Genomic DNA, 23,332 nt, shown 5'->3' on the forward strand with positions numbered 1-23,332 from the left:
CAGAAAGAGGAGACTCACTGAAAAGCTGGCTCTCAGTCAGACCTGAGAAATCATTTAAATATTCATTTAACTGTTGAATTTAGTATCTTAACATGATGTAAGCTATCGTGCTTAGTTCATGAAAATTAATGTACATTATGGAATTTGTGCACAAATGTAAATGAATTTATTTGTATTACAGATTGACCTAAAAAAAAAGAAAGTTTATATTGAGAAAAACATTATTGTAATTATAAATTTATGCTGCTTAGGTGTAGAAGCTCCATTCTCAGTGCTCATGAGTGCAGTGGGTTTAGAACCGTTAAAGATAAGATAATTTATCCAGAAAGACAATAGGGATAAAAATGATCTAAACTTTTAATCTAAAGTTTTTGTTGTGAAAATTACATGATGCACGTATTTGTAAATCTCATGAAAAGCACAGGGAACTAAACAATTAGGTTTGGTGTCATATATGTTAAAAATGTTGAATTAAGTTGAATGAATTCTAAACATGACAGGTTCATGATCTAGATCTGTGTGAATTAGAATTCCATCCCAGAGCTTGCCTTTGAACAACAACCAAAACCACACCACTGAATGAGGAGAGGCAGGAACTCTGACCTGCCTCATAACTCCTCAGTATAAAGTATAAAAACTCCCAAACATCTGTGGATTGGACATCAGACTTCAGTCTGAATCTCTGTTCATAAACATCAGAGTTGTGCTTTTGACTCATAATCCTGGCTTGATGTTGCCTCCATCTCAGCAAGTCCCCACCTTTACAAGATAAAGCTGCAGGAGAAATTGCATAATGTCCACAGTGAGTCAAAAAGGCATTGTCCATGATCTCTGGACACTCTGTGCATTAACTGATCCCCACAGAAACAGACATGATGACAAGACTAGATCTCTGCTGAATTTTGCCACACTGAGGACTCCTCAGAGGATTCCTCTGAGATTCTCCAGACTGAAGTCACATCATGGATCAGGACTGACCAGAGTCTCCATCAAAACATAATTATAAAGTGTCTATGTATATCTTCTATAATGTTGCCATGGTAGATCAGTTAAATTCAACATGTTAAATAGATTTAATTTTCAACCCATTTTACCTAATAAGATTTAAACAGCTATCTGCTAACTGCACAGCAAAAAAGAAACATTACAAATAATAATAAATAAATATTAACTTTTTTAATTTCTTAATACATATTTGATACAGAAACAATTTCTAGAACATTAATAATGCACCAGTTGTTTACAGAAAACAATGCAATTTAAGACCCCAGTTAAATGAATCCACTGTTCACTCAGTCTGGATGTTATTTTGGGGCCAAGAGCTTAAAAATGAAATTTATCTATTTTAACGGATTATTGCTCATTTACAAAAATAGCCTGCATTATTACATCTGATCCCTATTACAGATTGAAAATATATTTGGGTGTATGGGATTTAAAGATTAGTTACAGGAGTAATAATGGATCCAGAAAGAAATACTTTAGCATGAAGGATCATCACAATGAGAGCAACAGTAAAACAAATTTACATTTTATAATTCTTATTAAACTTTTTTTTAAAACTAATTTCGGGCTAGACTTGATTAACAGGATAGATGATCAGTGGTGCTGAATTTTTACCTCCATAACTGAGACCGGGGCTGAAACATGGATAAAGTTTCTCAGTGAAAGTCTGACCAGTGAAAGAGTAGATATGAGACTTTGCATCAACATCATAGAAGGAGATCAGACCCTCCTCATAATCCACAAACACCCCCACCTTCTGAGGAGCCTGTTTCAAGGAGAGGGAGACACGAGGAGAGTCCAGAGCCTTATATTCAGTCTTATTCCTCAAAAACACAGACCACTGTCCATTCTCAGGGCTGGCTGTAATTACCCCTTTCCTGTTAATCGACTCTCTGACCACTCCTAAATCCCACTCAGTTTTCCCTCTGACCTGCACCTCATAGTAAAATCTCCCTGAGGTGAATCCCTCCTTCCCCACAACAATGACATAAAAATTAAACCTCTCTGGATTATCAGGAAGATTCTGTTCTGTGTCTCCACATATTACCTGTTTCCCATCATCAGACAGGATGAGATAAGGATTTGCTGTATCAGGATCCAGAGTTACATCCACTGAGAGACAGAAACACAGTGTACATCAGTTTTATCACTGCACAGTGTGGAACAGTGAAGAAATCTATATAAATTTAGTCATGTGATCAATAAGAGCTCACAAACCTGCATATTGTTGAATTCTCTTCAGATCTGCATGGAAAATAATATAGAAGATTATTAAATGATAAAATTTTATTTTACTTCATTGATGGTTAAATGATAGATTTTTATAAATTTTAACTAAATAATGACACTGACTATGAAACAACATTAATTTTCACAGACAAAGCATTAAACACTTACTGATCTCAGGAAGCTTCTCCATTTCCTCTCTGAGAGATTCCTGAAGTTGAGACAAAGACCTCCTCAGAGTCTCCACACTCAGATGAGTGTTAATTGTGACATCAGTCCAGTCCTGGGTGTGTGGAGGGCTGCACAGTGACGGGTAAATCTACAGTACAGCAGGAGAGAGGAGAAATCCCTCAGCATGGGGACTGCTGTCCTGTCATGTGCTGCATTGCTATTGAGAAACAGAGGGACTCTGACCTGTAGGAGGTGGAGGTGATCCTCAGTGTGTGAGAGCTGCTTCAGCTCAGTGTTTCTCTTCTTTAGCTCAGTGATTTCCTGCTCCAGCTCTTTAATGAACTCTTCAGCCTGCCTCTCTGCTGCTTTATGCTTCTCCTCCATCACCTTAAGCAGTTCAGCCTGGCTTCTCTCAATGTCACTCATCAGATTACTGAAGATCTCCACAGCATCTGCTTTCTCCTTCTCTGCTGTTTTCTATCAATAGATAAATCAAGCTTAATCATTCTATTCTTCATGAATATATCATATGTATGTTAGTTAAGAGTCTCACTTTATTCAGTTTAACAGAGTGTTTGATTTCCTCAATCTTCTTCAGTCGCTCCTGAATCATCTGCTGAACTTCTGCATGTTTCTTTTCCAACTGAATCTAAGAGAAATATTTATCATTGTATAAACTCTCATTATATTCCTAAATGCAATTCATTTGCAAACATTTTTCTATTGTCTCTTACCTTCTTCTCTCCACTCTCTTCTTCTAGAGGAACAGTGTTATGAGTTTTGTGCTCTCCCTCAGTACAGAATTGACACACACACGTCTGGTCATCTCTACAGAACAGCTCCAGGGGTCTCTCATGTTTCTGACAGATGTAGTCCTCCAGGTTCTCCACAGGGTCTATCAGTTTATGCTTTTTGAATGAATTAACTCTCTCATGAGGTTCAAGGTGAGTCTTGCAGTAAGAGGCCATACAGATCAGGCAGGACTTCACAGCTGCACATTTCTTTTCACAGCAGATGTCACAGAGCACCAGAGATTGGGTGGGTTTTTCTGCAGCATTGATGGACTTCACCTGAACTGGCTTCTTAAATGGAGCAGCAAGTGCAGAGATAAACGTATTCACACATAACTCAGGTGTTTTGGGGAAACTGGTTTTACACACTGGACACTGGCAGTGTGAACTGCTGTCCCAGAACTCTTTGAGACAGATCATACAGAAGTTGTGTCCACATGGAGTAGACACTGGATCAGTGAACACATCCAGACAGATGGGACACTGGAGCTGATCTTCACACAGGACACTGCTGGAAGAAGCCATGACTGACACAAGAAACACAATGAGAGAGGATTTAGACCACAGAAAACTTTAGTCATTATTCATGGATTTTCAGTTTCAAATTACAGAAAATGGCAAAAGGTTCACAAACTATGTGAATGTGACATTTTTATAATATTGCATGTTTGAAACATCCAGTACCACAGCTAAACCTCCACGTGTTTAATGTGAACTAAAATCCTGTTCTTTAAGAAGAAAGCCCTGCGTTTCACCAGAAGAGGAACTGAACTGTAACTGTAAAAGAAATCAAATAAAACAACAACTATAAACAGACATGCAGTAATCTCATCGGTAGCACTACTTACCAGTTTCTATTCCTCTTTTCCTCCTGTTCCTCCTCTTGTTCCTGTTCTCTTAGTGTTTACCTGCAGTAGGTTTAAACCCTCAAATAAAGAGAGAGAAGCTTCAAACTCGAGATTTCTCTGCTAAACGGATCTGGTGTTGGAAACCGCTTTGCGTTGGAGTTTCGTTTCAGCCGAGTGACCTCATGAGAGACACGCCCACTCCTTGGCTTTTCTCATGTTGGTATTACAGGTTTTAGCCACTAGATGGCGACCATTCACGCAGTGAACTACATCATTTTATAGCGTCTCCATCTCTGTAATAAAAACTGCACTGTGAATGCCATTAAGCATCCGGTGAACAATTATACAGCAGTAAAGCATATAGTGACCTAAAATTATTAAACGATGTGGAATGATATATTTTATAAGTGTAAATATGTTTTAGAAAAATATATTAATATATATTTCCCAGATATATTTTTTTACATTTCTTGACTAAGATTGCATCTTGTGAGTTTTAGTGAGTTTAAAATGTGCTGTATTTCTTCATAATTTAAATCTCTGTCCATCCTCTGACCACGGACGTTCCTAGGATTTGAAAACATCAGGGTCTGAGCCTGAAACATCAGGGGCTAGTTAGGGAGAGAGGGAAAGCAAGAATAACATGTTTTGTAAAAGCATTTTTAAGAAATATTGTTTAATAATAAACACAAATTAACACGAACAGTATGCAACTTTAGAACATTTCATTCAATCTTTTTTCTGACTCCTCCCATGATTTCAGAGTCTTAAACGGGGTTCATTAAATTAATAACATTTTCTCTCACACAGCTATGGTATGCAATATTATCTCTTTTACAGCTTGTGTGTGAAGCAGTGCCGTGTAGATCTTCTATTATTATTACTATTATTATTATTATTATTATTATTATTTTACAATAATCTATATTATACTGCACCTTATATTTCATTCCTCATTCATGCCAGCACTACTGTATGTATTATTCTGTGTTTTGTTTTGTTTTTTACAACCTCTCTTCTCTTCTCCTCTTATTGTTCTCTCATCTGTCTTGCTGCTTGTATCTTGTCTACTTCATGCTCTTGGTGACTTTTCTATCCTATTTCTTTGAGGGTGGAATCATCAGAGAGTATCTCCAAGACTGGACTTGAGTAAAACGGTCAGTTACCATACTAGTATTTATAGTGCTGAGAATTTCTTTATCAATAGACAGAACAGCTGAATGATGGAGTCTGTTCTGGTCCATTGTTCCCCTAAGTCATGTCTGTATTTCAACTTAAATACTGCATTAGTTGAATAATAGAAAGTCATGATGTTCAGACTGTAATGTCTTAGTGCTTTAACAGTTTAGATTTTATTTAGATCTATTTTTAGGCTTATTTAATTTAAAGCTTTTGTACATCTTGCATGGAATAATATTCAAAAGGGTCCTTATGTCAGGGGTTTTCAGAATAAAAGATTGTTGAGTTTTCTGACAAGGGCTGTAAAGTATGTTAGTCACGTGGTGTGTGTGTGTGTGTGTATAGGTGTGTGTTTTAGTCACGTGGTGTGTGAGTGTGTATAGGTGCAGACCGATAGGCGTATGAGATTAAAGTATCGCGAGAGCGGTTCTAGAGCATATCTCTCTCCGCAAGCACGCGCTATTTCGCTATTTATTATTGCACGCGCACTCTCGCGGTATTTTGGCGGGCGCGCGCGCGTGTGTGCGGAGAGAGATGTCAGTCAAACTCGTGTACAGTAAACGGCAACGGTGCTCAACTAAACCGATCAACATTTACTTAATGCCTCTACACTCCGGTGGCAAAATTCGGGATAAAACATTCGGGGCTAGAATCTAGATTCAAATCATTTAATCACGATTAGCCCTAGCGACACTCTTTATATTAATCACAAATTCTTCAAAACTCTGAGCTGATTTCTATAAAGATGTCCAAACTGTCTCTCAGTCAGATGAAGGTTTCCATCACTGTAAAGACCCAGAGAGAGGAGAATCAATGAAAAGCTGGCTTTTAGTCAGACCTGAGAAATCATTTAAATATTCATTCAACTGTTAGATTTAGTATCTTAACATGATGTAAGCTATAGTGCTTAGAATATGTACGTCCATGTTACATTGTGGAATGTGTGCACAAGTGTAAATGAATTTATTTCTACTGCAGATTGATTCTGAACTGTTCAGCATGAATAAAACATTATTATAAATATTATTTTATTCTGATTCATGTCCATCAGGTGTAGAAGCTCCATTCTCAGTGCTCATGCTGATCTGTAGTGTGGTGACAACCTTTCCTTATCTGCTGGTGACCATCATTCTGCTGGTCAAACGCTACAGTGTTTGAGGTAAGATCTCTGTCAGTACGTCACTACATTTTACATAACGAGCATCCTGAGTTTAAGTAGTGTAAATAAAACATTTTCAACATCAGCAAAAATCATTTGACTTAATATTACCATTTTAAACAGAAAACCTCCACACTTTAAAGTGTAAAAGAACTTCTAAATCACATCTAAAAGTCACTGACAGTAAGATTTAAATGTAAGCACTGAATGTATAAATCACAGCATATCTGTTTCTGCTGAGGTCTGAGGGTGAATTTACATGTGACAGACGCATCAGGTTTGTTTATTAACTGTAATAAGAAGGTGGACGAAAAATATAGTGGAGTTAAGAGAGGAGTGCAGTGGGTTTAAAATCATTAAAGATAATTTAAAAAAAATCAGAATTGTTAAAGACAAATTTCTCCAGAAAAAAAACAATAGGGGTAAAAATCATCTAAACTTGAGTTTTAATCTAAAGTTTTTGCTGTGATAATTGCATGATTCATCTATTTGTAAATCTCATGAAAAGCACAGGGAACTAAACAATTAGGTTTTGTGTCATACAGTATATGTTAAAATATTCTGCTTAGAATATTGAAGTAAGTTGAATGAATTCTAAACATGACAGGTTCATGATCTAGATCTGTGTGAAAAAGGCATTGTCCATGATCTCTGGACACACTGTACACACTGCTCCCCACAGAAACAGATGCCATGATACAACTAGACCGTCAGAACATTCCATGCTGAATTGTGCCACACTGAGGACTCTTCCTCTGAGATTCTCCAGACTGAAGTCACTTCATGGATCGGGAAAGAACAGAGACACCATCAGAACATAATTGTAAAGTGTATCTGTGTATCTTCTGTAATGTTGCCATGGTAGATCAGTTAAAATCAACATGTTAAATAGATTTAATTTTTACCCATTTCACCTAATAGGATTTAACGAGCTGTCTGCACTCACTGTGTATGCCTGCTATTAAACTTAATTCTACTCATTATCCAATTTTCTTTTCATTACTTTCACTACATTTGTATATGTTCTAGTTGTGTATATTTTTTTCTTTTATACTGATGCATTATGATTTTCTTCTTAATTTTAAACTTTGTATGTTTTGCATGTGCATGTTCCCAGATCCAACAAATTCTTCACATTGCAGGTAAATATTCAGGAATTATGCAAAAACTATTTTATAATAATAAAATAATATTAACTGTATGTTAAACACTGTACAGTATGTGGAGAATTTATTTATTTGTTTGTTTTACATGATTTTCTATTTATATTTTGTGTGAGGATGATATAGCTAACTGCACAACAAAAAAAAAAAACATTAATAATAATAAATAAATAATTTTTTAATTTATTTTCTCTTAATAATTTTTTGATACATGAACAATTTTTAAAATATTAAATATTACAGAAAATAAAGCAATCTAAGTTAAATGAATCTACTGTTCGCTCAGTGTGGATGTTTTACGAGCTTAATTAACTTCTATTTTAATTGACTACTGCCCATTTAAAAAATAGCCTACATTATTACATCTGATCCATATTACAGACTGAAAATATATTCTGGTGGATGTTATTTGAAGGGCTAATAATACGAACACTGTTCACATTTTTCAATGAGAATTTAGCATGACATTTATGAAATTTATATTATATTTGATTAACAGGACAGATGATCAGTGGTGCTTCATCATTATCACAGGGCCTGAAGAATGGATAAAGTTTCTCAGTAAAAGTCTGACCAGTGAAAGTGTAGATATGAGACTTTGAATCAACGTCATAGAAGGAGATCAGACCCTCCTCATAATCCACAAACACCCCCACCTTATGAGGGGCCTTATTCCTCAGACACACACGCCAGTATCCATTTTCAGGGCTGTATATAATCTTCCCCTTTCTGTTAGCAGACTCTCTGACCACTCCTAAATCCCACTTAGTCTTCCCTCTGACCAGTACCTCATAGTAAAATCTCCCTGAGGTGAATCCCTCCTTTCCCAACACACAGGGACAACGATCAAACCTCTCTGGATAATCAGGGAGATTCTGTTTCTTGTCGCCATCTGTAACTTGTTTCCCATCATCAGACAGGATGAGTTTAGGATTTGCTGTATCAGGATCCAGAGTCACATCCACTGAGAGACAGAAACACAGTGTACATCAGTTTTATCACTGCACAGTGTGGAACAGTGAAGAAATCTATATAAATTTAGTCATGTGATCAATAAGAGCTCACAAACCTGCATATTGTTGAATTCTCCTCAGTTCTGTTTGGAAAATAATATTGAAAATTATTAACTGTTAAAGTTTTATTTTGCTTAATCGATGGTTAGAAGGTTGATGATTGTAGATTTTTAAATTATTACAAAATAAAGAAGTAATCATTATAAAACTAAAAGAATCTAAAGAATGAATCTTTTCAAACAAAACAAGTTCGTAAAAATCATTAAACACTTACTGATCTCATGAAGCTTGACCATTTCCTCTCTGAGAGATTCCTGAAGTTGAGACAAAGACCTCCTCAGAGTCTCCACATTCAGATGAGTGTTAATAGTGACATGAGTCCAGTCCTGGGTGTGTGGAGGGCTGCACAGTGACGGGTAAATCTACAGTACAGCAGGAGAGAGGAGAAATCCCTCAGCATGGGGACTGCTGTCCTGTCATGTGCTGCATTGCTATTGAGAAACAGAGGGACTCTGACCTGTAGGAGGTGGAGGTGATCCTCAGTGTGTGAGAGCTTCTCCAGCTCAGTGTTTCTCCTCTTTAGCTCAGTGATTTCCTGCTCCAGCTCTTTAATGAACTCTTCAGCCTGCCTCTCTGCTGCTTTTTGCTTCTCCTCCATCACCTTAAGCAGCTCAGCCTGGCTTCTCTCAATGCATCTCATCAGATTGCTGAAGATCTCTACAAAGTCTGATTTCTCCTTCTCTGTGGTTTTCTAACAGTATATAAATTGAACAAAATCATTCTATTCCTTATGAATATATCATATGTATATTAGTTAAGAGACTCACTTTATTGAGTTTTACAGATTGTTTGATTTCCTCAATCTTCTTCAGTCGCTCCTGGATCATCTGCTGAACTTCTGCTTGTGTCTTTCCCAACTGAATCTAAGACAAATATTTAACATTGTATAAACTTTCATAATTTTCCTAAATGCAATTAATTAGCAAACTTTTTTCTATTGTCCATTATTAATTTAATACCTTCTTGTCTCCACTCTCCTTCTCTAGAGGAACAGTGTTATGAGTTTTGTGCTTTCCCTGAGTACAGAATTGACACACACACGTCTGGTCATCTCTACAGAACAGCTCCAGGGGTCTCTCATGTTTCTGACAGATATAGTCCTCCAGGTTCTCCACAGGGTCTATCAGTTTGTGCTTCTTTAATGAAGAAACTCTCTCATGAGGTTCCAGGTGAGTCTTGCAGTAAGAGGCCATACAGTTCAGGCAGGACTTCATAGCTGCACATTTCTTTTCACAGCAAGCCTCACAGAGCACCTGAGATTGGTTGGGTTTTTCAGCAGCAGTGCTGGATTTCACCTGAACTGACTTCTTAAACGGAGCGGCAACTGCAGAGATGAATGTATTCACACTTAACTCAGGTCTTTTTGGGAAACTGGTTTTACAAACTGGACACTGGCTGTGTGAACTGCTGTCCCAGAACTCTTTGAGACAGATCATACAGAAGTTGTGTCCACATGGAGTAGTGACTGGATCAGTGAACACATCCAGACAGATGGGACACTGGAGCTGATCTTCACACAGGGCATTGCTGGAGGAAGCCATGACTGACACAGGAGAAACAGGAGAAACAGGAGACACAAAGATTCCATTAGGGAGGACCCCAGTGATGTAAACCAAGTAAAATTTTCCTCAGTTAATGACCACTATGACACTTAATCTCATTTTCACACTAGAATATCATCTGGTATAGGGTAATGGTATTTTTGTAGTTAAGGCAATTGTTTACTGATTAGAAGGTCATTAGTTTGAATCCTCACAAAAACAAGCTGTTACTGTTAGATTCGTAAGATAGATCCCTGACCACAGAGTGAAGACAGTCCCAAGATACAGTATCATTGGGATATAATCTCTCCAGATGGTCCTGGCCTGCCCTGGATTGACTACCCAGTGGGATAGGTTTCCTTGTAAGTTTCCCAAACCCCTACTCAAACAATTGAAGCTGCTGGTGTACTCCATAATAGGCCTTTCCCAGAGGTTGGGTTTCTTACACTTTCACAGAGAGTAATGAAGCAAAGGAATGTTCATGCAAAGGAATCTAATTTTTAAATGCTGAGATAATTAGTTCACACCAAACTGCATGTTTCAGTAAGGAGTGTCACAACCCAGTATAATTATTCACTGAGAGTAAGGCACATATTTCTTTTGTCTGACATTTCCTTACTTGACTTAGAATCATCTATGTCATTTTTTAAGCCTCCATTTGCCAAATGTTTAAGGCAAAAAAGTTGTACTGCACTTAGACAAAGGAGAATATTTGAAATGTGAGCTTAATGATGTTCAAATAAATGATTGTGCTGATAAACAGCATTGTTACTGAAATTACCAACCATTAACAGATTAAACATCAGGATATATTTGAGATAAGAGTTATTTCTTTCACTGTTGTGATCTGCTGACTTGAACCTGCTCCAGTTCAGCTAGATTTTTTCCTGGTAATTGATGCGGTTTAAAATCTCGAGAGTATGTTGATTCTATGCAGATCTATAATAGCAAGGACAGCCACAAAAATCCACAAACAAAATATTAATTTTCAAAATGTAAGAAACATAGAGCACATCTGAAACTTCTAGACATGTGTGAAACTTTTTTTTCACAAAACCATTAATTATTCGTGCTCTCATATTACAAGTTTTTGCTAAATGTTTTGTTTGTTCTTTTGCTTTAGATTTTTGCCTGGTTAATTTTCACCCCAAAATTAGATTACCAATAGATGCTTACTGTTTGTTGTCCTCATATTCTTATTAACCGATTTAATTTTCTTTACTCTATTGTTCCTACTCCATTGGTATTTACCTGCAGTGGTTTTAATCCTTCGACGAAAATAAATTAAGCTTGTGAAGATTGCGTATTGCTGAACAGGTTTCGGTTGTAAAATCGTCTTTGCCCTCAACTGAGTGACGTAATTAGAGCGACAATCCCACTGTTTGGCTTTATCTACATTTGAAAGATTTCGCCACTAGATGGCGGAAATTCACCATGTGATCAACAGCATCCAGTTATTACGTTTTACTTCAAAACGTTCAGAATATCGGTACACAACCAGTTTCCACTATTTCTCCTTTTGGAGATAATTTCATCCCTCGTCTTTTCGTCTTTTGATAAAATAAAAATTAAAAGTTAAAGGTTAAATTAAAAGGTAAATCATTAAATCATTTAACCAACAGGTGACTCGTTCAATACATTCATTTAAAAACACCATCCATATGTTTAACATGAAAATATAATAAGGCTCCATCAATATTATGCCACTCATCTGTAAGAACACAGCAATTAAGCATGTCTTGTCTTATCAGGAACATGTCATTAAGTGAATTTTAAGTGCACAAATGGAGGCAACAGTTACAGAGTCTTCAGTAGCACCAGCAACTGATTCTGCTCAGTTGATTAAAAATATAATGCACACAGGGTTTTTTTAAATTTGATATTTGTATTAATTCAACAGCTTGTCACCGATTATTACTTACAGAAAGTAAAGCTATCGAAAGCTATAGAAATCAGTTAAATGAATCCACTGTTCACTCTGTGATTATTTTATTCAAGTTCCAAACGTTTATAAATAAACTAAACCTCATGTGTTTACTCACCTGTCTCCTCTGTGTATCAGCAGATCACCTTGGAGGGGAGCTATGGGCGAGAACAAAAAGAGGATGACTGGCTGAATCATTGTGGGCAGGTGTGTCAAATAGACAGAGTGTACACAGACCCTGCTCAATGGCTTCTGGCCTCCTTCTTTATGGTGCAAGGAGATAACCTCTATTATCATACTGAGAGCAGAGGCCTGCGAACTTCTCATCATTCCACGCTCATTCAACCCCCTCTACAGTGTCTTTAGTCCACTTACACCCTTGGGGGGGGCTGCTTAGGGGCACACAACACATTAGAGAAGCTGCAGGATTGTTTCTTATGGCCAGTAATGGATGCAGAGGTAATGCATTCTGCCAGAAATGCCCCCAGTGCCAGCACACTGCCCCCCAGAAGCCAGCACTGGTGCCTCTTATCCCTCTGCCTGTCATCTGCATCCCATTTGAGAGGATAGGAATGGATCTTATTAGGCTGCCTCTGAAGTCAGCCCAAGGCATCTAGTAAATCCTGGTCATTAAGGACTGTGCTAGCAGATACCCTGAGACAATCCCACTTCGGAATGACACCTTCCAAATCATTGCCAGAGAGCTCCTCACACTATTTAGCTGAGCATGACCATGGCACGCCTTTTGTGCCTTGACTACTGGTGGATCTCTGTCGGTTGTTGCAGGTTAAGCACTTGAGGACGTCAGTCTAACACCCCCAGACAGACAGATTAGAAGAACAGTTCAACCAAATACTCAGGAGAATGATTCGAAGGGTGGTAGATGAGGAAGGAATGAACAAGGACTTACTTCTTCTCGACGTCCTCTTCGCGGCCAAGAAACACCCAAGGTCTCGACTGGATTCACCCCCATTTAGTTGCTGTTTGGACAGAAACCTTAGGGTCTGGTGGATGTGGCTTGAGAAGCATGAGAATTTATCCCGGGTGATCAGGTACCTCTACTTATACCTAACACAAGCTGCAAATTCCTGGTAAGGTGGCCTGGCCCATATACAGTCCTCAAAAACCTGGTAAGCATGCAGACACACAATTTTATCATATTTATTTGTTAAAAAAATAGATTGCTTCTGGGTCTGTGGTGTCTGCATTAGCTTTCCCTGTCACAGATCCCCAAAAGCATGCCCTGGTGCAGAGGGGGTATGATCTCACACCAGCTCAACACCAAGACCAACACCAACACTAAGCTCATGGACCAGTTCAGGGACATCTTCTCATCGATCCTGGACCTCACTCAGCTGATCCAGCATGAGATCAAAATCCTTCCAAGGATGGTGGTCAGACAGTGGCTGTAACAGGCCCCAGAGACCCACCATCATTCTGTAGAGGAGGAAAAAGCTGAAGGATCATCCAGGAATCTGCCAGCCCATGGTCCGACCCCACTGTTGTCATATATAGCCGGACATTTAATTTATAGCAGTTTAACCAGATCTCAGACTTTGACAGCTATCCCCTCCTTTTGTGGCTGATCTAGTGGAGTGCCTGTTAAAAGCTCAGTTTATCTTGATGCTGGAATTAACCATGGGATACTGACAGGTGGTGTTAGCCCCTGAAGCAAAACCAGAAACATAATTCAGTAGCACTTGTAGGGCACTGCCAGTACTTATGGCCCACATGGTGATGCCCACAGCAATTCAGAGATAATTGGGCATTGTACTCAGACCCCACCAACACTTTGCAGCTGCTTATCTGGACGATGTAATCATACACTCCTCCACTTGGTTTAACCACTTAATCCATCTGCAGGAGGTTCTGGGAACACTCTGGAAGGCGGGTCTGAGAGCAAACCCCTGCAAGTGCCACCTGGGGCTGACCAATGCACTGTACCTGGGCATCCACTTTGGTCATGCATTGCATAAAACATCTGGAGAAGAAAATCAAGGCAGTCAAGGAGTACTCTGACCCACGAAGAAACAGGTACAAGTCATTCTGGGTTTGGTAAACTACTGTGTTTGATTTGTACTTAAATTCCCTGTGATGGCTACAGTACTGTATGCTCACACCATGCCCTACCATCACACACATGCTGAAGAATCATCAGCAGTTCAGCTCCATTAACAGCATGAGTGAGTGCTCAAGCTCCTCAACCTCCAGCAGAAATCTCTGAAGGGAATCTGGCTCAGCATGGGAGGGGAGGAAAGACTGATGGTCTGGGATGTGATTTGGAATGTGATTTGAAGACAATGCTCCCCAAAAGCTCCTGAGCCTATGGCACGCTCCTGGGGTCTAGCTCTCTGAACTGTCTGCACTACAGTTTCACCCGGTACAGACTCTAGCCACACTGTAGGCACTTACACCTTTTCTCACATTTTACTGCACTATAGTAAATAAAAGCGCAGTATTTTCTAGATCACCTAACTTCATGCAAATTGTCCGCACTCCAGCTCACATGCGATGAGTATCATAAAAGACCTTTAAGTTTCTGGAAACTACCATTTCCCAAGACCTGAAATAGGAGTCCACCATCCTCAAAAAGGCTTTATTTTCTGTGCAGAGATGTTTGAGCTAAATTTTTCAATGGCAGTTCTCCACAGGCTCCATCTGTTTGTGCTTCTTTAATGAAGAAACTCTCTGATGAGGTTCCAGGTGAGTCTTGCAGTAAGAGGCCATACAGATCAAGCAGGACTTCACAGCTGCACAATTCCTTTCACAGTAGATGTCACAGAAGACCTGAGATTAGTTGGGGTTTTCTGTAGCAATGCTGGATTTCACTTAATCTGACTTCTTAAACAGAGCAGCAAGTACTGCTGAACATATTCACACATAATACATAATTCAGGTCTTTTTGGAAAATCAGTGTTACATATTGAACATTGGAACTGTTGCCCCAGAGCTCTTTGAGACAGGTCTTACAGAAGTTGTGTCCACATGGAATAGTGACTGGATTAGTGAACATATCCAGACAGATGGGACATTGGAGCTGATCTTCACACAGGACACTGCTGAAGGAAGCCATGACTGAAACAGGAGACATGAGGAGTGTAGATTTAGACCACAAACAACATCCTGATTGAAAACATTCATATAAAAATATGAAACTTCATTACATTTTTGATTATCAGAGTTATCTGTTCTAATCTTTTAAAAAGTTTATTGAGTGTGATTAATCAACTTGGATTAGGTTTTGCAAATATGCAAAAATCCTTAGGTTCAACCTATTAATTTCTATATACTTCTATCTATAGAAATATTGTATACTTATTTATACCTTATCACTAACAATACTTGATTTTATTACCATCTGCTTGACTGCAGTTGTTGTATTTTTTAGTGACAATAAAAGTATCTTGAATCTCTTGAGTATTAACTAAATTGCATTCAAGGTAAATTTATACAAAAAAAAAATCCAATGGCTCATTCATCTTTTTTTCAGTTATTACTACAGGGGTTCAAACAGCTCCCTGACCACAGAACTCATTCTCCATAGTAAAATGTTTCCAAAAGGGAAGTGGTTGGTTTTGTTTTTTGTTTGTTTGTTTGTTTGTTTCTGGGAATGAAACAAAAGATTTGAGACCGGGTTGAAATTGCCGCAGCAAGGAAAAATAGTGGAAACCCGTTGTGTACTGATATTCTGAACATTTTGAAGCAGAACGTTTTAACCGGAGTTGTAGTTGTATTTTCCGCCATCTAGTGGCGAAATCTTGCAATTGTATCAGTAGAAAAAGTCAGACAGTGGGAGTGTAGCTCTCATGACGTCACTCAGCTGAGGGTAAAGAGGTTCTACAACCGAAACCTGTTCAGCAATACACAAACTTCACAAGCTTCATTTTCTTCCTTTCGAGGGATTAAAACCACTGCAGGTAAAAACCAAGGGAATAGAAACAATAGAGTAAAAGAGTATTTAGTCAGTTATAAAAGAAATATATATATATATATATATATATATATATATATATATATACAGTATATAGCAATATAGTGTATATATATATAATTTGGAATAATATTTTTCAATTGTGGTGAATTTGAATTTTGAATTTTGTTAGTTGGACAAAATGTCTGACTGCAGTCGTTTGCAATCAATTGTCTGACTATATGATTTGAATGTTTCCTCTTAATAATAACAACAAATGCCGCTTAATCATGTCTATAAACTTGTGATTTGGTATTATATTTTTTCCACATGAACTTTCCAGTCTAGCTGGGCATAGATCCTTGTGTTACACTGACAAAAAATTACAGTGTCTGTGTGCATGCGAGATACAAGTACTGTCTATAAAGATAAACTGATTTGTAGAGCAAAACATGATTGAAACATGTATTTAAAAGAGTTTTTCAAAATCAATACATGTTTAATTGGTCTTAGAAGATGAGGACAATGAAGGCATTTACAGTAATCTATTGGTCAACTAATTTTGGAGTGAAAATTATTCAGGCAAAAATCTAAAGCACAAGAGGTATTAGAAATAGAAGAAAGAACAAAAGATTAAAGCAAAGACTGGCAAAATGGAAGCATGAATCGAGAAAAGAAAAAAAGCTTGATTTTACACAAGTCTACGCGTTTCACATTATTGCTCTAAGTTTCTTACATTTTGATAATATTTTGATTGTAGATTTTTGTGGCTCTCCTTGCTATTATAGATCTCCATAGAAATCAACATACTCTCGAGATTTTAAATAGCAATTACCAGGAAAAATTGTAGCTGATCTTAAGCAGGTTCAATTCAATAGAACACAGTGAAAGAAATCCTCTCACTCTTATCTTAATTACATCTTGATATTTAATCTGTTAATGGTTGCTGATCTCAGTAACAATACTGTTTATCAGCACAATTATTTATTTGAACATCGTTAAGTTCACATTATAAATATTTCACCTTGTCTAAGTGCAGCACAAATATTATGCTTTAAACATTTGGCAACTGGTGATTCTAAGTAAATTGAGGAAATGTCAGACAATAGAAATATGTGCCTTGCTCTCAGTGACTAAAAATCCTGGGTTGTTCCACTCCTTACTTAAAAATGCAGTTTGGTATGAACTAATAATTTCCGCCATTAAAAATAAGATTCCTTTGCATGAACATTCCTTTGCTCCATTACTCTCTGTGAAAGGGTAAGAAACCCAACCTCTGGGAGAGGCCAGTAATGAAGTACACCAGCACTTCAATTGCTTGAATAGGGGTTTGAATCCAACAGTAACAGCTTGTTTTGTTGAGAATTTAAACTAATGACCTTCTAATCAGTAAACCATTGCTTAACCACAAAAATGCCACTGCCCTATACCAGATGATATTCTATTGTAAAAATGAAATTAAGTGTCATAGTTATCATTTACTGAGGGGAATTTTTAATTGGTTTACATCACTGGTATCCTCTCTAAAGAAATCTTTGTGTCTCCTGTTTCTCCCATGACAGTCATGGCTTCCTCCAGCATTGTCCTGTTTGAAGATCAGCTCCTGTGTCCCGTCTGTCTGGATGTGTTCACTGATCCAGTGTCTACTCCATGTGGCCACAACTTCTGTATGATCTGTCTCAAAGAATTCTGGGACAGCAGTTTACACTGCCAGTGTCCAGTTTGTAAAACCAGTTTCCCAAAAAGACCTGAGTTATATGTGAATACATTTATCTCTGCACTGGCTGCTCCATTTAAGAAGTCAGTGGAAAAACCCATCCAATCTCTGGTGCTCTGTGAGGCTTGCTGTGAACAGAAATGTGCAGCTGTGAAGTCCTGCCTGATCTGTATGGCCTCTTACTGCAAGACTCACCTGGAACCTCATGAGAGAGTTTCTTCATTAAAGAAGCACAAACTGATGGAGCCTGTGGAGAACCTGGAGGACTACATCTGTCAGAAACATGAGACACCCCTGGAGCTGTTCTGTATAGATGACCAGACGTGTGTGTGTCATTTCTGTACTGAGGCAGAGCACGAAACTCACATCATTATTCCTCTAGAGGAGGAGAGTGGAGAGAAGAAGGTAAGAGGCTGAATATTATTAATTGAGAATAGAAAAAAAGTTGAATTTCATTTGGGAATATAATGAAAGTTTATGCAGTGATAAATAATTTTTATTAGATTCAGCTGGAAAAGACACAAACAGAAGTTCAGCAGATGATCAAGGAGCGACTGAAGAAGATTGAGGAAATCACACACTCTGTAATACTCAATAAAGTGAGTCTCTTAAATAATTTTTTATTTGACACATTATTAGATGTATTACATAGTCATGTAGAATAAAATGATTCAGCTCGATTTGTTTCCTGTTAGAAAACCACAGAGAAGGAGAAAGCAGACGTTGTGGAGATCTTCAGCAATCTGATGAGTGGCATTGAGAGAAGCCAGGCTGAGCTGCTTAAGGTGATGGAGGAGAAGCAGAAAGCTACAGACAAGCAGGCTGAAGAGTTCATTACAGAGCTGGAGCAGGAAATCACTGAACTAAAGAGGAGAAACACTGAGCTGGAGCAACTTTTAAACACTGAGGATCACCTCCACCTCCTACAGGTCAGAGTCCCTCTGTTTCTCAGTAGCAATGCAGCACATGACAGGACAGCAGTCCCCATGCTGAGGGATTTCTCCTCTCTCCTGCTGTACTGTAGATTTACCCGTCACTCTGCAGCCCTCCACACACCCAGGACTGGACTGATGTCAAAATTAACACTTCTCTGAGTGTGGAGAGACTGAGTTCTCTGTCTCAGCTTCAGGAAACTCTTAAAGAGAAAATGGAGGAGCTTCACAACATTAGTAAGTGTTTAATGATTTTTAGAGCTTGTTTTGTCTGAGAAGCTTCATTATTTAGATTAATGTTGTTTTATAATGATTGCTGGCTAATAATTGTTCCAATATTATTTTCCAAACAGAACTGAGGAGAATTCAACAATATGCAGGTTTGTGAGCTCTTATTGATCACATGACTTAATTTATATAGATTTCTTCACTGTTCCACACTGTGCAGTGATAAAACTGATGTACACTGTGTTTCTGTCTCTCAGTGGATGTGACTCTGGATCCTGATACAGCTCATCCTTATCTCATCCTATCTGTTGATGGGAAACAAGTTAAATGTGGAGACAATAAACAGAATCTCCCTGATAATCCAGAGAGGTTTGATTGTTGTCCCTTTGTGTTGGGAAAGGAGGGATTCACCTCAGGGAGATTTTACTATGAGGTGCAGGTCAGAGGGAAGACTCAGTGGGATTTAGGAGTGGTCAGAGAGTCTGTTGACAAGAAAGGTGTGATTACAGCCAGCCCTGAGAATGGATACTGGTGTGTGTGTCTGAGGAATAAGACTGAATATGAGGCTCTGGACTCTCCTCCTGTCTCCCTCTCCTTGAAACAGGCTCCTCAGAAGGTGGGGGTGTTTGTGGATTATGAGGAGGGTCTGATCTCCTTCTATGATGTTGATGCAAAGTCTCATTTCTACTCTTTCACTGGTCAGACTTTCACTGAGAAACTTTATCCATTCTTCAGCCCATGTAATAATTATCTGATCATCTGTCCTGTTAATCAAATCTAAAAGTCATTAGAGTAAGTTAACAAGAATTTTAAAATATAAATCTGTTTTACTTTTCCTCTCATTGTGATGATCCTTCATGCTAAAGTGGTCTAATCCATTCAGGATCCATCATTACTCCTATAACTAATCTTCAAATCACATACACCAGAATATGTTTTCAATCTTTAATATGGATCAGATGTAATATTGCGGGCTATATTTTAAATGTTCAATAATCCGTTAAAATAGAAAAGTTCATTTTTTAAGTTTTTGGCCCCAAAAATAACATCCACACTGAGTGACCAGTGGATTCATTTAATTAGGATTTTGGATTGCTTTACTTTCTTAAAGCAAAGACTTTAGAATCTAAATACTGTTTAGATATAAAATACCTATTAAGACTAAAGAATTAAAATGTTCATATTTATATATTTATTGTTTTATTTTCAGCCTGTGCAGTTAGCTCCATCATCCCCACACACAATATAAATGTAAAATTATATTAAATTAATAAATGTATAAATAAATAAAAATACATACTGTATGTCCTTTCATGTAGAGTTGTTCCATGTGTTTATTTAAAACTATATATTTTTTAACTTTGGTTTGATAAGTTTGGGGGGGTTACAAAATGGGGGAAAATGTTTTAGATTTCCTGCATTTACGTACATTTAGGGACTATGGTGATACAAAATCCAGGAAATAATGAAGTTGATTATAATGATAAATTCTGCCAAAAAGAATAGTAGGCTCCTAAACTATGTACACAAAAAAGATCCCTCACTTTTAATGTTTAATAGCGGCCGATCACCAATACTTAAGAGAATCATTTTATAAAGTCAAAAATGTTCACCATTAATGTTTGTGTGTAAATAAATTGTAAATAATGTGAAACTTCATTTTCACTGTTAAACAAAACTTTATTTTAAATTGAACGCTATAGCTGACTTGTTGAACAGGACGTCTGTCAGAGACACATCCACCAAACCACTGGGGTTTAGAATAGAAAAAGCAGAGAGCTTTTATGAACTGTGTGTGTGTGTGTTACAGCACTATTATGTAATATCAGTTGCAGATAGACAGCAGCTACATTAATATGTAATTATATGAAAATGTTAATCATTACTTTAATAATTATCTTTCATGCATAAACAACCACTCTTAGTTAATAAACAAATTAAAATGTTTACATTCCCGGTGCTAATTTTCCAACACTGTATTATAGCAGGTTAGGAAGCAATGATCTGTAATTGTTCCTTCTGTAATAAAAACAGAACATAATGGAACATTGATAACACAGTAGATACACTATTATTTGGTACACAGGATGCAGGATTCTCACACAATCTCACAAACATATCACAAAAAATATATAAAGAACATTTTTCATTGTCCTCCATCTGTCCATTCAATGACATCTCTCTATGTATCCTAACTAAGCACCACATCTGTCCTCTGATATGAAAACAACTGAGTTATGATCATATTGATTCTAACATTAAACTAACAGAGTCTGCTTGTCATACATTGCTGACAGAAAATGCGGTTTAAAGTCAACTCATTTTCATGGTAAGAATGTTCTAATCTACATTAAATATTTAGCTGAAGTTACCTAGCAACAACAGTGTATGTTAACATTATTTCAGTCAATGTTGGTTAGAGGTGTGGACAGTAAATATGATTATCCTGACCAGAGCTAATTTATTGAGTCAACCCACTCTCCTTACTTTCTTTTCATCCATGATGACATTAAAGTCATCTGCTGCTGCTTCTGGTGTTTCATCTTTGACTGTGCCGCAACCGCCATACCTGTTCATTATACCTTTCAGTCAGCTAGTTTTAGAGTGTGCCCACCACGTTTCTGGACAGGGACATGCGCATCGACACAAGCAGACTCTCTGTGTCCTGCTCGGTCCAGCTACTCCATGGCGATGACGGCGTGCAGTTAAAAGATCCTGACAAACCAATTTAAAAAAGCGGGTGGGACACAAACGGATTTTGAAAAGTAGGAGGGGGGACATGTCCCCCCTGTTCCCAGTGGAAATTACACCCCTGGCTATATGCATATGTAAATAGGTGACTAGTAGGTCAAGCTGTCTCTGCATTGTCTCGACTGGCCACTAGATAGACACTGTGTCTTCGTTTCATTCCCTGTAATCATTTTCCTTCCCATTTTTTCTGAGTTTTTGTTAATGTTATAAAACTAATAATGTTTTTGTGTGGATGTGCTGGAGGTTTATATATTTAAATGCAAAGCATGCCTCAAAATAATACAAAATGTAAAGCAACTAAAATATATACAGATGTAGTGAAAATACTGAATAGAAAATTGGATAATGAGGAGACTTAAGCTTAATAGCAGACAGACACAGTTTGGGCAGACAGCTGTTTAAATCTTATTAGGTGAAATGGGGAAAAAATTTAATCTATTTAAGGGTTTAAACCACACCTCCGCTCTGTCATTCAGTCGGTTATTAGAGTGACATGGAGTAAATATTAAGAGTCCCAGGAGACTTTACAACACTAGCTTCACCACACTTTCTACCTTAAGCTGAATACACCAAAAACTTTCTGTGACATCTAGCTGACCCCATTCCAATTCACCCCAGTGTCCCTAAAATGTGACTATTACCAGCTGGAGATGAATGATTAAGATGGAGTGACAAAAAACAAAGAAATAAAGAACTCCTCCAGGCTTGGATGAGAAAAAGCAACCGGCTTTATTGAAAAAATATCACAGGAAATGGCCCTCAAATACACAGATTCATCCCCCAGTATATATACTTTCTAGCCCAGTTACCCAACCTTACTGGTCTCATGTATTTTTTTTGGATTGTTTTGACGTTAACTAATTTTTTCCCCCTCAAAAACAGCCCCACCTTTTCTTGGCCTTCATACGGCCTATGTGTCACGGGTTTTAATTTAACACGCGTTAGTGGTTGATCTGTCTGGCCTTATTAGTTACAATTTCAGATTTATTTAAACACATTTATTCAAAAACATTTATTATACAGTCGGCGCATCAACGGATTGGGGGAGCGTCATGACATCACAATTAGGATTGACAGGCAAGTCAGCCAATAATCCCGACCTAGAGGCAGTAAAGAATAGCACAAAAGGAAAGGAGAGCAAAAAATAAACAAAATATACACATTATACATGGAACGTAACACCCCCCCCCCAAAGAAAACTATATCGATAGTTTTAACCCTTTTAGGTCCCTGTCCATATGTTTCCATCACATTTATGCTGACCTGCCATTCAGTGTTTTCTCCCCATGTTTACATTAACATCAGCCACAAAGCTACAAAATTTACCTGATTCTGTGTCTACTTTTTATGTGCTAATTTCATCTACTGTTTGTTATAAGTTTAGCTGTCAACTAATAATTAGGTGAAGTGATTAATACTGAAAGGATTATTAGATAATAATTAGATTAGATAAGACAATTAGTTGGTTCAGGTAATTTAAACTTCCCGTAATGATTAAAAGTTAAAACTGATCAATGATTAAATGCATGAAAAGTATAAGTTTCAGAAATTTTCCCACACCTACCTGATTCTGTTTGCTGATCACCTGAACATAGCCTGTTTTGTGGCTCTGCTTTTGCCTGACATTCACACCCTTCTTGGCTTCTAATTCTGTTTGATATTTGGTATGTTCACAAGCCATGTTGATACAGTGAGATACAAGGCAGGCTAGAA

General features: G+C 37.6%; 3 protein-coding genes across 6 annotated transcripts; 1 reads left to right on the forward strand and 2 right to left on the reverse strand.

Annotated features, from left to right (window-relative positions):
- Positions 1-1,205: 1,205 nt before the first annotated feature.
- LOC131355508 (E3 ubiquitin-protein ligase TRIM39-like) lies at positions 1,206-4,395 on the reverse strand. The gene is made up of 7 exons (XM_058393840.1): positions 4,043-4,395; positions 3,138-3,721; positions 2,957-3,052; positions 2,647-2,880; positions 2,404-2,551; positions 2,224-2,250; positions 1,206-2,118 (listed from the first exon to the last, which is right to left on the reverse strand). The coding sequence occupies exons 2-7, from the start codon at positions 3,717-3,719 to the stop codon at positions 1,574-1,576; spliced, it is 1,632 nt and encodes a 543-aa protein (XP_058249823.1). The 5' UTR covers positions 3,720-3,721; positions 4,043-4,395; the 3' UTR covers positions 1,206-1,573.
- Positions 4,396-4,534: 139 nt separating this feature from the next.
- Positions 4,535-11,530, reverse strand: LOC131355570 (E3 ubiquitin-protein ligase TRIM11-like). Of its 3 annotated transcripts, XM_058393933.1 has the most exons (8): positions 11,334-11,480; positions 9,576-10,159; positions 9,384-9,479; positions 9,074-9,307; positions 8,831-8,978; positions 8,613-8,639; positions 8,332-8,507; positions 4,535-7,159 (listed from the first exon to the last, which is right to left on the reverse strand). In XM_058393933.1, the coding sequence occupies exons 1-8, from the start codon at positions 11,347-11,349 to the stop codon at positions 7,157-7,159; spliced, it is 1,284 nt and encodes a 427-aa protein (XP_058249916.1). In that variant the 5' UTR covers positions 11,350-11,480; the 3' UTR covers positions 4,535-7,156. The 3 variants fall into 3 exon arrangements, with proteins under 3 accessions (XP_058249916.1, XP_058249914.1, XP_058249915.1); XM_058393931.1 differs by lacking the exon at positions 4,535-7,159 and having other exon boundaries at positions 7,718-8,507; XM_058393932.1 differs by lacking the exon at positions 4,535-7,159 and having other exon boundaries at positions 7,735-8,507; positions 11,409-11,530.
- Positions 11,531-15,905: 4,375 nt separating this feature from the next.
- Positions 15,906-20,461, forward strand: LOC131355554 (E3 ubiquitin-protein ligase TRIM39-like). 2 transcript variants are annotated; one of them, XM_058393903.1, is made up of 7 exons: positions 15,906-15,998; positions 17,554-18,113; positions 18,212-18,307; positions 18,404-18,637; positions 18,733-18,877; positions 18,994-19,020; positions 19,126-20,461. In XM_058393903.1, exons 2-7 carry the CDS (start codon positions 17,556-17,558, stop codon positions 19,647-19,649), a joined length of 1,584 nt encoding a protein of 527 aa, XP_058249886.1. In that variant the 5' UTR covers positions 15,906-15,998; positions 17,554-17,555; the 3' UTR covers positions 19,650-20,461. The 2 variants fall into 2 exon arrangements, with proteins under 2 accessions (XP_058249886.1, XP_058249885.1); XM_058393902.1 differs by lacking the exon at positions 15,906-15,998 and having other exon boundaries at positions 17,547-18,113.
- The last annotated feature ends 2,871 nt before the right edge of the window (positions 20,462-23,332 follow it).

Source organism: Hemibagrus wyckioides, linkage group LG07 (assembly GCF_019097595.1).
Source record: "Hemibagrus wyckioides isolate EC202008001 linkage group LG07, SWU_Hwy_1.0, whole genome shotgun sequence".
Taxonomy (NCBI): Eukaryota; Metazoa; Chordata; class Actinopteri; order Siluriformes; family Bagridae; genus Hemibagrus; species Hemibagrus wyckioides.

What these genes read in the sequence shown, in the direction of transcription:
- LOC131355508 (XM_058393840.1), bottom strand. Translation starts at nt 3,719, where the DNA reads ATGGCTTCTTCCAGCAGTGTCCTGTGTGAAGATCAGCTCCAGTGTCCC. An exon ending in AAGAGAGTGGAGAGAAGAAG is followed by an intron (nt 3,053 to 3,137) that starts GTAAGAGACAAT and finishes TATTTCTCTTAG; the next exon opens with ATTCAGTTGGAAAAGAAACA. An exon ending in GGAGAAGCTTCCTGAGATCA is followed by an intron (nt 2,251 to 2,403) that starts GTAAGTGTTTAA and finishes TTTTCCATGCAG; the next exon opens with ATCTGAAGAGAATTCAACAA.
- LOC131355570 (XM_058393931.1), bottom strand. An exon ending in AGGAGAGTGGAGACAAGAAG is followed by an intron (nt 9,480 to 9,575) that starts GTATTAAATTAA and finishes TATTTGTCTTAG; the next exon opens with ATTCAGTTGGGAAAGACACA. An exon ending in ATCACCTCCACCTCCTACAG is followed by an intron (nt 8,979 to 9,073) that starts GTCAGAGTCCCT and finishes GCTGTACTGTAG; the next exon opens with ATTTACCCGTCACTGTGCAG.
- LOC131355554 (XM_058393902.1), top strand. Translation starts at nt 17,547, where the DNA reads ATGACAGTCATGGCTTCCTCCAGCATTGTCCTGTTTGAAGATCAGCTC. An exon ending in AGGAGAGTGGAGAGAAGAAG is followed by an intron (nt 18,114 to 18,211) that starts GTAAGAGGCTGA and finishes AATTTTTATTAG; the next exon opens with ATTCAGCTGGAAAAGACACA. An exon ending in GAGAATTCAACAATATGCAG is followed by an intron (nt 19,021 to 19,125) that starts GTTTGTGAGCTC and finishes TCTGTCTCTCAG; the next exon opens with TGGATGTGACTCTGGATCCT.